This window comes from Mytilus californianus, unplaced genomic scaffold (assembly GCF_021869535.1).
Source record: "Mytilus californianus isolate M0D057914Y unplaced genomic scaffold, xbMytCali1.0.p SCAF_22, whole genome shotgun sequence".
Classification (NCBI taxonomy): Eukaryota; Metazoa; Mollusca; class Bivalvia; order Mytilida; family Mytilidae; genus Mytilus; species Mytilus californianus.
In genome coordinates this window covers 3,959,139-3,974,837 of record NW_026262671.1, presented here as the reverse complement: position 1 = coordinate 3,974,837, position 15,699 = coordinate 3,959,139, and the positions used below count along the sequence as shown (strand labels likewise).

General features: G+C 32.0%; 1 protein-coding gene across 2 annotated transcripts in view; it reads left to right on the top strand.

The window, feature by feature from the left end:
• LOC127732122 (adenylyl cyclase-associated protein 1-like) overlaps positions 1 to 15,699 on the top strand; it is a 70,299-nt gene that overhangs the window by 19,177 nt on the left and 35,423 nt on the right. For both annotated transcript variants that reach the window (XM_052241190.1, XM_052241189.1), the window contains exons 4-6: positions 1,811 to 1,888; positions 10,439 to 10,492; positions 15,211 to 15,300. In XM_052241190.1, coding sequence (XP_052097150.1) covers positions 1,811 to 1,888; positions 10,439 to 10,492; positions 15,211 to 15,300 — 222 coding nt within the window. The remainder of the gene's footprint in view (positions 1 to 1,810; positions 1,889 to 10,438; positions 10,493 to 15,210; positions 15,301 to 15,699) is intronic.

Below are 15,699 nucleotides of genomic sequence, written 5' to 3'. Positions count from 1 at the left end.
ATCTAGATAGAGCCTCTCACAGTACATGTACATGAGACATCAGTTGAAAGAGAAATTCCAAAGGGACCATATGTCAAAGCTTACACATTTATCTTTCAAAAAAGTTGTTGAAAGATCAAAAGAATATTTATTGGTATGGCCTTAAATAGATTACTATAGGACATAGCATTTAGTGATTAGATCATGTTTATAATCCATGTAATACAAGGAATCATATGTCTCTTCATTTGAACAATGGTGTATAGTTTTCTCAATCAAACCACATATCCTTATTTTCATACAGTCAAAATTTGTTTTATTGCCGTTTATTTTATTTTCTCATGGTTTAAATTTCGTGCTTTCTCTTCTGAACCTATTAAAGGTTTAATTTTCACACTTTTCCTTATCCATGATTACAAGAATAAATTTACAAAATAAGCAATAATGAACCCCAGCACAAATTTCTTACTTAAGTCATAACAGTATTATTGTGTAACCTTAGTAACCCATTAGGATCACTTCTGTCTTCTTGTATTTATATTAACAACATTATTACACTTTACAATCTGCAACCACTTGAGAAAAAAGCATGACAGAAATCTACCAAACATGCACAGATTCTTGTACATAAAATCATGTGAATCAGAGGAATTTTTTTAGGGTTTCACATACCAAAATATGGACATGTTGGGGCTTTTTATGACTTACAAAATATGGTATGGGTTTTGCTCATTGTTGAAGGCTGTATGGTTGCCTATAGTTGCTTACATTCTGGTCATTTAGTCTCTGGTGGATAGTTGTCTCATTGGCAATCATACCACATCTTCTTATTTTTATTCTGGGAATTCATTTTTATTTGTTAGATACCAATTTTTGTGGATTTCATTAGTACATGTATAGTTGAACCAGGAATTTGAATATTCAACGTTGTACAAATTTTCTATAGGCTAGTATGTACACTAAACCTAAAAATCAAATATCCATGAAACTTAACTACCGAGTCTCTTTTCCCTTAATCCACGAAAATAAATGAATCCACAATATTTATTCATTGCCATAGCCATTTCTGCTTATATCAGTTTGTTAATCTGAAACTTCTGAAAAACAACTTGACAGAATTCTAAAAAGCATACTCATATTTCCTACAGGACATGAAGTTGCATACTCATTTTTCCTACAGGACATGAAGTTGTATACTCATATTTCCTACAGGACATGAAGTTGTATACTCATATTTCCTACATGACATGAAGTTGTATACTCAAATTTCCTACAGGACATGAAGTTGTATACTCATATTTCCTACTGGACATGAAGTTGTATACTCATATTTCCTACAGGACATGAAGTATACTCAAATTTCCTACAGGACATGAAGTTGTATACTCATATTTCCTACAGGACATGAAGTTGTATACTCATATTTCCTACAGGACATGAAGTTGTATACCTGTTATTTGATTATTTTTTTATTCGATTGATGTTGTGTTTTTTTAAGTGAAATATATATGTGTAATCAATATACATGTATATGTCAAAGAAAGATAACTCTATCTAACTGCAATTTTTATACCCAAGAATTTTTTACACATTTGTATTTTTATTTGTAAGGCCTAAATGACTGGTATTGTCTCATGTCAAATGTAATATAATAGGCCTCTTAACCTCCTCAATCAAAGAAGAGTTAATTCGTTGCTTTCCATGTATGTAATCAATATTTGTTTCCCTCTATATCATGCATGTATGATCTAATGCTTCTTGTGGGTCCTTGATTCAAATGAAAAATGGTCAATTGTATATTTTAAATTGTTAACAATATGTATATTTTTAGGGAGAAATTGTATCCAAGGCCTTCCAGGAACAGAGGCAACTTCTAGTGGTAGCTTCTAAGAGCAAGAAACCAGCTGATGTAAGTTATATAATCATTATCTGTAGTTTGATGTTTGCAATGAACTACTGTCATGGCGGTAAACTTGTTACTTTCAGGGACAGATCCAGGAATTGATGTTAGGGGACTGTGCTCCTCAGAATAAGGAGATTGTTGACCATATTATGACAAAAAATTTACTTTTTTTTTTATGCCCCTGCAGTAGCGTAGGGGGCATTAAGTTTTACCCTTGTCCGTCTGTATGTACGTACGAACCTACGTCCCAAAATTGGTTTCCGTTCTCTGACTTGAGTTTGCCTCAACCAAATGTTATGAAACTTATACATAATGCTTATTATCACAATACACAGATCGAGTTTGAATTTTGGTGGTGTCACTTTAACCGTTCGAGAGTTATGCCCCTTTATAAATGTAAAAAATGCAAAATTTTTAGTTTCCGTTCTCTAACTTAAGTTTGCCTCAACCAAATGTTATGAAACTTATACACAATGCTTATTACCACAAAACACAGATCAAGTTTGAATTTTGGTGGCGTCACTTTAACTGTTCTAGAGTCATACCCCTTTATAAATGGAAAAATTGCAAAATTTTTATTTTCTTCTAAATATCAAGATATTTTTAAATTGGAGTTATCTTCCTTTGTCCATGATTATAGTTGAATCAACTACAATCAATGCTTTATACAATGCAATGTTTAATTTTGACTTCCACTGATAAAACACAGATCAAGTTGAATTTGGGTAGTGTCACTTTAACCATTATTGAGTTATGCCCCTTTATAAATCGAAAGATTGCAAAATTTTTAGTTTCCATTCTGTAACTTTAGTTTGCCCCAACCAAACATTATGAAACCTATACACAATATTCATTACCACAAAACTAAGATCAAGTACAAATTTTTTGTTTCCGTTTTCTAACTTTAGTTAGCCTCAACCAAATGTTATGAAACTTATACACAATGCTTATTACTACATAATACAGATAAAGTACGAAATTTGGTGGCGACACTTTTACCATTCTTGAGTAATATCCCTTTATAAACATTAAAATTGCTGAATTTTTCGTTTCTGTTCTCTAACTTTAGTTTATCTCAACCAAATGTTATAAAACTTATACACAACCGTTCTAGAGTTATGCGTGTTTACAAATAGAAAAATTGCTGATTTTTAGTTTCTGTTCTCTACTTAAGTTAGCCTCAACCAAATGTTATGAGACTTACACACACTGCTTATTACCACAAAACTCAGATCAAGTTCAAATTTGGGTAGCGTCACTTTTACCGTTGTTCATTTATGTCCCTTTATAACTATATGATATGCAAGCGGGGGCATCATCTGTGTCCACATGTGGACACTATCCACATTTATTTACCTATAAATTACATTTTCTTTTTATGGCCCTGACACAAAGTGGACGGGGCCATATAGTTTTTATACACCCATTTACGGGACGTATTATGGTATACCGTTGACCTCTGTCCGTCCATCTGTCCGTCCGTCCGTCCGTCCGTCGTCAACATGTCGGACATTAATTCAAAAATGCTTTAACCAATATGCATGAAACTTTGGTTAATTGTTTATATCTATTGCCGTGAGCTCCCTTTCGTTTTTTTATAAATTTCAGATTTACCATTTCCAAGTTTTGGGGTTTTATTCATTAAAAATTCGTAAGGGTTCCATGGAACCCAGTGTCTCGCCTACTTTTGCTGTTAATCGCAGGCTCAACAAAAATGAGGAAAAAAATTAATAAAAATATTCCTCTCTATACTATCTTTGGATTTTAAGTAGCTTCTGTCCAAGTTTGGTAAAAATCCAGGATAGTTAATTATGAATCTAATAAATGTTTTAAAAACTTAAACTGCAGACTGTATGTAATGTTAACTGGAAGAAAAACTAAGTCCATTTATAAGTAAAATACTGAAAAAATGGAACAAAATTTGAACAAAATTTTCTTCTAGATACTAGCTTTTAATCATAAACAAACTTCTGTCCAAGTTTGGTACAAATCCAGGATAGTTAAAGAAAGTTGTTAAAATTTTAAAAACTTTAACCACAGAGTGAATGTAATGTTAACTGGCAGAAAAACTAAGTCCATTTATAAGTAAAATACTGAAAAAATGGAACAAAATTTTAACAAAATTTCCTTCTAGATACTAGCTTTTAATCATAAAAAAGCTTCTGTCCAAGTTTGGTACAAATCCAGGATAGTTAAAGAAAGTTGTTAAAATTTTAAAAACTTTAACCACAGAGTGAATGTAATGTTAACTGGCAGAAAAACTAAGTCCATTTATAAGTAAAATACTGAAAAAATGGAACAAAATTTTAACAAAATTTCCTTCTAGATACTAGCTTTTAATCATAAAAAAGCTTCTGTCCAATTTTCGTACAAATCCAGGATAGTTTAAGAAAGTTGTTAAAATTTTAAAAACTTTAACCACAGAGTGAATGTAATGTTAACTGGCAGAAAAACTAAGTCCATTTATAAGTAAAATACTGAAAAAATTATTTTTTTTTTTTACAAAATTTACTTCTGGATACTATCTTATGATCATAAACAAGCTTCTTTCCAAGTTTGGTAGAAATCCAGGATAGTTTAAGAAAGTTATTAAAATTTCAAAAACTTTAACCACAGAGTGAATGTAATGTTTCCTGGCAGAAAAACTAAGTCCACTTATATGTAAAATACAGAAAAAATGGATTTTTTTTTTTACAAAATTTACTTTTGGATTTTATCTTATGATCATAAACAAGCTTCTTTCCAAGTTTGGTAGAAATCCAGGATAGTTTAAGAAAGTTATTAAAATTTCAAAAACTTTAACCACAGAGTGAATATTTGTGGACGCCAACGACGACGACGCCGACGGAATGTAGGATCGCTATGTCTCGCTTTTTCGACAAAAGTCGAAAGGCTCGACAAAAAAGGGGGGATTTTCCAGTTTTCGGACAATAACTTATAAACAAATCACCAATTTTCATGAAACCTTTGTGAATTGTTCATATATTTTGACTTGAGCTCCCTTTCGTTTTTTATAAATTTCGGATTTATCGTTTCCAAGTTTGGGGTTTTATTCATTAAAAAAGGGGGGATTTTCCAGTTTTCGGACAATAACTCAAACTTATGAAACTTTGGTAAATTGTTTATATCTTTTTTTGTAAGCTCCCTTTTGATTTTTATAAATTTTCGATTTTACATTTCTGAGTTATAAGATTTTATTTGTTTATAGTCTGACAACAGATTTACTAAGTATTGCGCAACAGCACAGTGTATTGCACGACAGCAAGAAATCTTTCATATAACCAATTTCAAGTTCTTTGACTACATTTATTCAGAAACCTATAATATATCAAATATTTAATTACAATCCAAATTCAGACCTGTATCAAGCATTTTTTTTCAAGCTTGAATATTGTGTTCATTTTTGCCCCAACTGTTCAGGGTTGGACCTCTGCGGCCCTATCCAGCTGCGCTCAGCGAAGCAGTTTATTCCCCCATCTGTCATTCCGTCTCATCTACATTTGGTAACAAACAGTTGTACAGACTTTTTTTCTAATCAATTTCACATATTGAGCATATTTTTAGTATGTGAGTTTACAATGAAGAGTTACAGATTGAGTATGGTTCTGCTCCGCTGATTTGTGTCAAAATTACAGGTTTTGGGCTTTGAAAATTTCGTGAAAATAACTGATACTGGATTTTTGTTCTCAAATTTTCCACTCCTAAAATTTGCTTCATGCTTTTTATGCAAGCGGGACCATTTGTGCCGTTCCGACACATCTAGTTCTTTTTTGGAGACTGCCTGCCGGTTGGGCCCCCATCTGAATCCACGCCCAACCTTTTTACTGTATTAAATATTTTCTTTGTTCACAGCCTGTTTGCAGGGGTTTATCCTCCAATTTGTGTAATATTATTCATGAAATATGAATGCTGATTTGGATTTGATTTTCATTGAATATTTGGTCATTTAGCTGCTTCGTGCATGGGATGTAAAAACTATTATACCCCTTAACTTTAAATCTGGACCTCGGTTGCAGAGTGGGCTAAGTAGTTCAATTACTCAACAACTGTATCACTAGCCTGTCAACACTGAGGTTGTAAGTTGGAACACAATGTGTAAGGTGCATTCAGCTTTAATATATATTGACTAGGATTGTCAGTTTTCCTTTCCAAGGTCTGTGGTTCTCTCCTGGAAATCCTGCTTTCTCAACTAATATAAACTAGCCACCAAAAAATAACCAACAGTGCATAAAGTGGTGTTAAACACCAATCATTCAATCAATCAATCAATCATGTACTGCTCAGTGGTTCCCAAGGCTTTGAGAACTCAACTGGACATTTGGTCCAATAAACCATTCTTCTTAACTGGACCAGACTCTTTTTTACAGGACATTTACACATATGATTTAGACTAAATTAAAAATATCACTTGACTGGACCAAACCAATTTTTACTGGACTTTGCCCAATGTCCGGCTACCTTGGGAATGACTGCTGCTGTAGTAATACCTATGCATTTTAACCTCAACTCATCGTCACGTCTCGTCTGTATAAAATCAGTAAACAGGTTTGACTGCATATATTAGCCATGCCTTATTTACATTAAATTTAATGATATGGTTGATATTCCTAAAAGGTTAAAAGTCTCAGTAGTGAAATCAATGGAGGTATTTTAATGTTCTTGTATTGAAGATAATTGATTTAAAAGGCCATTTTAAGTAAATGGGTATTTAAGTTACAGTGTAGTGCTTCTACATCTTAAATGTCATCATGTTCATCTGAATACACCTGCCTGTCACCATTTGATTGACAGATACAAGTTGACAGTGATCAAGGTGAACTTAAAATATTTTAGATGAAAAAAAAAATCCATTTAAACATCTAATTTGAAAAGGGATTACTGATTTAAATAGTGCTTACAATGTCAAAAAACATTAATCAGTCGTGTATTGAGACATTCTTAACATGCAACTGGTTTACCTTATCAAAACATATGTATCAGTCCTGTTTACATTATCAGAAAGCATAAAATGGTCCTGTAAAGAGACATTATGTACTTGTATGATGTTTACATTGTCAGAAAGCATGAATTGTCTTGCATAAAGACATTCTGTACATGTATGTTAACATTGTCAGAAAGCATGAATTGGTTCATGGTAGATACGTTTTACTGTGCGTACTGTTGTACATTTGTTTTTTCTACATTGGCTAGAGGTATAGATGGAGGGTTGAGATCTCAAAAAACATGTTTAACCCCGCCGCATTTTTGCGCCTGTCCCAAGTCAGGAGCCTCTGGCCTTTGTTAGTCTTGTATTATTTTTAATTTTAGTTTCTTATGACGTCCATTATCACTGAACTAGTATACATATTTGTTTAGGGGCCAGCTGAAGGACACCTCCGGGTGTGGGAGTTTCTCGCTGCATTGAAGACCCATTGGTGGCCTTCGGCTGTTGTCTGCTCTATGGTCGGGTTGTTGTCTCTTTGACACATTCCCCATTTCCATTCTCAATTTTACATTCTGTACATGTATAATAAAACAGAGAGTGGAAATGGGGAATTTGTCAAAGAGACGTTACAACCCTACACAAGAGTAAAAAAACAGCCCAAGGCCAGTAATGAATCATGGAGAAAATCCTGCACTTGGAGGCGAGCTTCAGCTGGTTCTAAACAATAATGTACCTTAGTTCAGCAAAAAAGTCTCCACACTAAACTCAATGAACCAAAATTTAAAAAAAACATACAGGACTAACAAAGGGCTTAGGCTAGAGGTTCCTACTTGGGACAGGTGCAAAAATGCAGCAGGGTTAAAAATGTTTTAGGACTACTAGCATTTTAAATACTGACATGCCAGCTCCAGACTTCAATTAAACTGATTGAAAGATTATGTCTTTATCATATGAAAATCAACCACAATTCCTCCTGTCTAAGGGGTTTTAAATAATCATGTCATCATAAATATACCAGAAGAACATAACCCATATCATGCCAACAATTGTTTTTGGAAAAATGTGTTTATTTCCAATGCAAAGACCCTATATGACATGTATGAGTGAGTCAATTAATTCCAAAAGATGCTATCTTTAATGACATGACAACAGAGATTTCAAAATTTTATTTTCTCTGGTGGTCCTTAAAGAAAATCTGCTGACTCTCACTATTATTTCTATTGCAAAATTCCAAAATTGTGTCAGTCCTTTGCTATTTTTGGTTTTCAAAACCTAAGGACCACCACTTTTCGAGAACTCTGTGAAAACAGTATCGTAACTACATAAGTCTGTTTAACAGTTTGGTTTAAACTATTGAGGTGAATAAAGACATTTTTGTGCTTTGTATAGAATATTACCATAAAAGATGTGAAATACCTGAATGTATAAGATGTCTGCATGTGATCTATATTTACGAATAATGTCCTTGTCATATATGTTTACATTATCAAAAAGCCTTTAAATGAGTCCAGTGTAAAGAGATATCCAGTGAATTTAAACCTGACTTTGATATATGGTCTCATTTAACATTTATAATGAGATGATTAGATCCCTTTTGATCTTGAGGTCACAATATGAAAGGTCAAGGTCATAAACCAGATATAATATTGTGGCATTTAACATTTATAAACAAACCAAAAACTTTAAAATTGGTATTTTCTGCTTCTCTGTTAAACACACAACATTAAGTAGTAAGAAGAAAGACTGGTCAGCTTGGAGTCAGAATAATATATCTGGGTAAGGTGACATGCCTTCCTATGGACTTACCTGTGAACTAGCATGTTAAAAATTCCAGCTCAGCATGTCGGCCTAGTACAAAGCGGGGTTCATATTCATTTCCAATTAACCTGTTCTGGTCCTGAATATTAAATTTAATTTGCCACTGGAAGTTAATCAGCCATCCTTTCATCCCTCCGATGTCATATAGTCTTCATCATCTGCAACACGCAGATTATTCATGTAAATACCAACAATATAGATATTCAGACAGGAATGCCCTTGTCTAGATAGCATGTGAAGTAACAGTGTTGGACTGACAGACATTTGTCTAGACAAATACATGAAGTTATATTATAGCACAGACCCTTGTCAAGCACAGACACTTGTCTATGATAGATAGATACATAAAATGATACTGTAGCACAGACCTTTGTCAAGTAAAATCTCTTGTCTGAATCCTAGTATGAGTGGGACCTCAATATTCGTTCAGATTTCTTTGAAAAATGCTACATGTACTTCTGGTTATATATATATATATATATATATATATACAGCAATATATATTAGAGACACTTTAAATGATATTGGATTTATGGTGTTTCTTTCTGAAGTTTAGATTTAAAGAATAGTTAAAACAGTTAGTTAAAATATGATGTGATAGATGTTAGGATACAATGAAATGCCATCTAGATAATCAAACACCCCCTTTTTTTCGTCACATCTTTCTCAGGAACTACAATACAAGGATTTCTGAAATTTGGTTTCAGGGTTTATATAAGTCAGCTATACCGTGTGATGCGTTTTCAGATTGATCACTCAACAACTTCCTGTTTACCGAACACTTACACCATTTTACACAACATATCCAAGTTGAAAATTTTCGTCACATTTTTCTCAGGAACTACATTACAAGGATTTCTGAAATTTGGTTTCAGTGTTTATATAAGTCAGCTATACCGTGTGATATGTTTTCAGATTCATCACTCATCAACTTCCTGTTTTCTGTCAAGTATTTGGGCTGGGGGTATCATCAGTGAGCAGTAGCTCTCAGTTTAACTTGTTTTACCAATTTTTTTCATTATCGCTGATTATAGTGGAAATTAATTAATAGACATAAACTTTATGTAGCTAAAATGATCAGCAAGACAAGATCTACAAGTAAGTCTCATGGCTGAAATTGTCAATCAGTTTCTTTTTGTAGCAATTTGCAGCCCTTTTATTATCATTTTTACCATGTTTTTGAATATTTGCCTATTATCTTGAAAACTATAATAGATAGATATATTTCAAAAGCAAAAATGAGTAGTAAGACAGGATCTTCAAATAAGCATGATAAGTCAATTGCGGAAATCGTCAGTTGACTCCTTATAAGAGTTATCACCCTTAGATGACAAATTTTTTTTTACCATTTTGTTTTGTTTTTGCCTATTATCTTGAAAACTGTAATAGATAGATAGAAGCTTATAAAGCAAAAATGATCTACAAGACCGCATCTACAAATAGGTCAGGGAACATGTAGATGAACTAGTCAGTTGTCTTACCCTTAAATGATGATTTTAACACTTTTTGTGTTTTGGGCAAAAACTATAGAAGATAGAGAGAAAACTCAGCAAACAGAGAAAAGTCTTTCGCCAATACAACAGCCACAAAAAAGAGATTTTGAGTCATGAATAATATTCCAGTCTAAAATGTTGTAGAGTGTCTATTGAAAAAGATGCACATAGACCTAGGTGAGGGACACAGACTCTTTAGAACCTCTAGTTAGAATATTGTATGTGTATGTTTTGAAACTTGTTATGGTAGGATATATTTCCTCAAATAAAATTGTGTTCAAGTAAATATATAGGCTAATGATAATTCTGTTAACTTTACAGGGAGATTTGGCCAAGTTGTTACAGCCATTATCAGACTGTATCAGTGCTGCAGTGGTATGTATATTTTTAAGTTCATCTGTACAGTCCAATCTGCCTGAAAGAGAACTTCTCTGGTGGAAAGTTGTCTCATTAGCCACATCTTCTTACAATAAATTCAGAAACTATTGGGATTTTATTTTATTTTTATTATTGCAAAAATGGGATATGTTTTGCAAAAATGAATACTAATAATTTTAGTTCAATATATAGTATTATTTGTATTCAGCATTTCCTTAAATTGCAATAATAAATTTTACATTTGTGTCTTTTGTTGAAACAGCCAATAATAAATTGATGCAAAAATATCTGAATTTTCAGTATTTATTTTTATTTTGTCTACCAAACGACAAATTTATGTATTAGATAAAGGGCATACTGCTTCTGCTTACCTAAGAGGCTTTACTTCAAAGGTCTAACTTTTTAAAGTTATAGAGAAAACAATGTATGTACATTTATAAGACAGCATTCAGACAAGCAGGCTCTTTATTTTGAATGTTGAGAAGCTATCCAAAGAGGAATAACTCTTACCTGTTATTGCGAAAGTAAATTTTCTGTCATGAGAAAAAATAATTAAAAAATTCATGAAAAAATAGCAATTACACTAACTTTTTGAGGATGTCACTTGGGGGGGGGTGTTAGATATATGCATTAAATCAATATGAATAAATGAAGATATTGAATTGAATTAGACAGCTACAAAACCACACAAAATATCAAAATACATCTTTTATTTTAGTGAACTTATAAAGTTTGTGCACATAAGTATGAAGTTATAAACATTGTATAATCGTGATTATAGACATCAGTGAAAAGGTTTTTTTTTTTTATACATGAACATGGGGATAAAGTTTAATAGCCCAATTACGTATTTGTGGCACTCTCCTAATTTAGGAACAAAACCACTATTTCAAAGCCCCATTATGTTAAATTCTGCAATTTCAAGCATTAATGACTACTTTGTCTTAACTTCAAATATAGTGGCAGTTATTTCATGTCAAAACTATACCTTATCCTGACTTTTGCTGAAAAATTCAGTATACCTTTATTTGCATATTCCAGCGCACTGGTTCCCGGAAGTTTGATAGTTCAAAAACAGATACTTCAGATCTGAACAACAGGGCAAATGTGCCCTCCTATTAAAATTTCATATATTTTTGTTTTATTCGATATTAACTCAAAAAAGGGTCCTAGAGTGATTCCAAGTTCTTAAGCTTTCATTTGATACCAAATTTTCCCAAATATTTTACTTATTGACAAAGTTACAGCTATGCGTAGGAACTATTTTGTTTAAAATATGTACTATTTTCTTGTATGTTCTTTCTGACCGGGCCCCAATTAGTGGTTCTATACCTTTAGAACAATCATTGGCTCCTTTTCAACTGATAGGTTATGTATTTGATACATCTTACACAACTACATGGATACCTTTACATTTTGCATGGATACCTTTACATTTTGAAAAAGAGTATTTTCTGAAATGCCACTTCAACAACCACCAGCATATACAGACAACAGTGTCTCTTCATTTTAAAAACATTTTATTAGGGTAGTCGCTCTGTCTGTCCATCAGCACCTCTTTGGTGTAAGGTAAGTCAAGATTGCCTCAAACAATTTTATCATTTTTATGCAGTGTTTATACCCATAAAAGAAAGGTCCTTTTGTTTTTTGGTGAAAATTGGACAAAAATTGTTATAAAAACTGTTTTTGTTCAAAAATTATAAATTTTGAGAAACATCTTTTTTGCTAGTATATCAACAAAATTTGACATTAATTTTATAATATGCTATTCAAAATCATTTCCAATGACAAAAAATTATCGATTTTTTAATTTTTTTTTATTTTTAAAATACACAAAGGAGAAGGGGCAATAAGGCCCTTATTTAGGCCAAATATCAGTGTAAATTGAAAAGTTACCGTACATATTCTTAAATTTGTCCTAAATACACTAAGGTACAAGGTGTTCAGAAAATAAAAACAAATTTCACGAATTACTATAGCAACAAACCATGACAAAATTTGTATATTTTGTAAATTTTCTTGATTTTCCTTGTTTAGCTCACCGGGGCCCGAAGGGCCCCATGTGAACTTATGCCATCACTTGGTGTCCATCGTCGTCTGTCGTCGTCGTCTGTCGTCATAAACTATTTCAAAAATCTTCTCCTCTGAAACTACTGGGCCAATTACCTTCAAACTTTAACTAAATGTTCCTTAGGGTATCTTGTTTATAAATTGTATCTGAAGTTTGTATCCATCGACAAACATGGCCGCCATGGCTAAAAATAGAACATAAGGGTCAAATGCAGTTTTTGGCTTATATCTCAAAAACTAAATCTTTTAGAGCAAATGTGACATGGGGTAAAATTGTTTAATTGGTCAAGATCTATCGGCCCTGAAATTATCAGACGAATCGAAACTGTAAGCAGCAATAATGTTCAGACAATTTTACACCATTTGTTCATCAAGTTTGCTAACATTTAAAAATCTTCTCCTCTGAAATACAGGTGAGCGATTCAGGCTCTTGAGAGCCTCTTGTTTACATCAACTTATAAAAGCATATATTAGATCATTGGAAAGTATGTGCGCACACAAGAAACACCTTTATATTTGGTGAGAATATGTCAATACTTATATAAAAGCTTCTCTTAAATTATTTTGTTGTTTCTTGCCTGCGCACAATGTTTCCACAAATGAAATGATGATGGAAAACTGCATAAACTTTTCTATGTTTTCATGAAAACGGTACATATTATTATGTAACTGCGACGCCTCAACATCAAAAATCTTATAATTTTCATTTATATTTCTTGATTTTATGCATTTCCAAACATTATGTGCAAATTTGAAATAGTTCTCAAAAACTTTATTTTCTTCGTCGAAAACCAGGCCTTAATGCCCCTACTCCTTTTGATAAACAACTTTTTTTGCTAGGATTTTAATGAAAATTGATTTATAGGTATGATATTCTTTTGTATATCATGTATATTGATTCCAGGTGTTAGAAATTAAAATGTGCTAAAAAGCTCTCGTTTAAAAAATCAAAACTTTTAAGAAACATCTTTTTGTAAAAGAATTTAAATAAACATTGATTTATAGGTATTATAAAATAATCAAAATTGTTTCCTGGTGTCAAAAAATGATTTTTTTTTAGTGTAAAGTGTGTCATACATGTGTTTAAAACTTATTTTGTTATAAAAATCACAAATTTGAGAAATGACATCTTACATGCATGACAGGATTTCAACAAAAATTGATATGTAGATGTAATAAATTATTTTAAAGTGAAGGTCCCAAAAAAAATAGTAAAAAATGGTATACATTAATTACTACATGTATTCTTAAAATTCACAAATTTTGAGAAACATAATTTTATGTCAGGATTACAATAAAATTGATATAAGAGTATATATTTAACTATTCCAAATTGTTTGTTAATGTCAAATATGGGGTAAAAAGAAAACTTTTGTTAGAAAAAAATCAAAAATTTTGAGAATCATATTTTTGTGTTGGGATTTCAATGAAAATTGATAAATATTGTATAGGTATAAAATGTGTTCCAAATTGTTCCCTGATGTCAAAATTGTGGTAAAAACTTGGTATTAGTTTTGAAAAAAAAAACATAGACAAAATAGCACCTCCTTTGAAAAACATTTGAGTTTATATTTGTATGATAACATTAAGACTGCATTTTTTATAAGTTGTTCAAAAAGTATTGTATGTTATGATATGCTTATATAGATTATGAGATCACTTGCCTCTATTTTTACCATTGTGGACTCTTATGCCTTCTCCCCCCCTTTCTCTAACCCTGGATCTGTCCTTGATATTCTTTCTTTACTATTATAGAAAAATTTCAGAACAAATCACACCAAGGAGATTGCTCAATATCTTCAAAATTTCTAAAAATTTGCTAAAAATGTAGAAAACAGCATTTTTTGATCAAGAAAGTATTCTTGCACTTTAAGAGTTAACATTAGATTTGCTGTAAAATGTTGAATGTTAAACATTATAAATTCTTGTAATTCTGAATCAGAAGGATAATTTTTCTATCTGAACGAAGTATCGTTTAAAAACCTCTTAGGAATGGTCTCATTTAACCCATCTTTTAATGTTTCATGAATTAAAAAATCATTACCACGGATACCAATGAAGTAAATTATTATTTTCCTTGTTTTCGTTTGATCTTCTGAAATTTTCTAGTCCGACAATTTCTCTTTGTTTAATCTTTTGCAAATTAAAAATAATACACTTTCTAATAATTTATGACATATCTAGTTCTTTTTATTACCTAATTATGAATTTATGATCTTTAAGAGATTTTTTCCCATTCTCTATGAGAAAATGATCCTGCTATTTTTGAAGCAATGAAATTGTTTATATTTTATCCAGGGCCTTTTCCTTTGATATCAATTATTTTTTCATGTGATGTTGGTTTTTTTTTAACAAAAATAAATACGCTGGCTGTTCTAATGGATTTTGGAACTCTTATTTATTGTTGTTTCACAAAAGTTTTAGAGATGTGCTTGTACCTGAACAGTTCCTATCACCTTGACATAGCCCACGCCACATTTTTACGTGGCTTCAAACCCTTATCAATCAGTCTCTTCATCAATGATAGCCTATAGTTGCTTACATTACTGCCATTTGGTCTCTGGTTGATAAATGTAGTTGTCTCATTGTCAATTATACCACATCTTTTAATTTGTATACTAAGTAAACTTAATTTATGATTTCAGAACTTTAGAGAAGGAAACCGTGGAAGTCAGTTTTTCAACCATTTGTCAGTCCTGAGCGAATCCTTGTCAGCTCTTGGATGGGTTTCCGTGGTGAGTTTGATATAAAAAGACTTGATATATAGATAAACAAACACACAATATAATAAATTACTAAATGCCTAATTGATCTAATCACATTTTCATTAAAAGTTAACATTAGTAATAAATTCTTAGTTTATAAATAAAAACAATAGAATCAACAGTCAATGTTCATGGTAGTGTCATTGTATCAAGGCCATTGTTATATTTTGAGGGGTCAGCGCTGGATAGTGATTCAGCATTGTAATATTTTGAGGGGTCTCCGCTGGATAGTGATTCAGGCATTGTTATATTTTGAGGGGTCTCCGCTGGATAGTGATTCAGGCATTGTTATATTTTGAGGGGTCTCAGCTGGATAGTGATTGAGCCATTGTTATATTTTGAGGGGTCTCCGCTGGATAGTGATTGAGC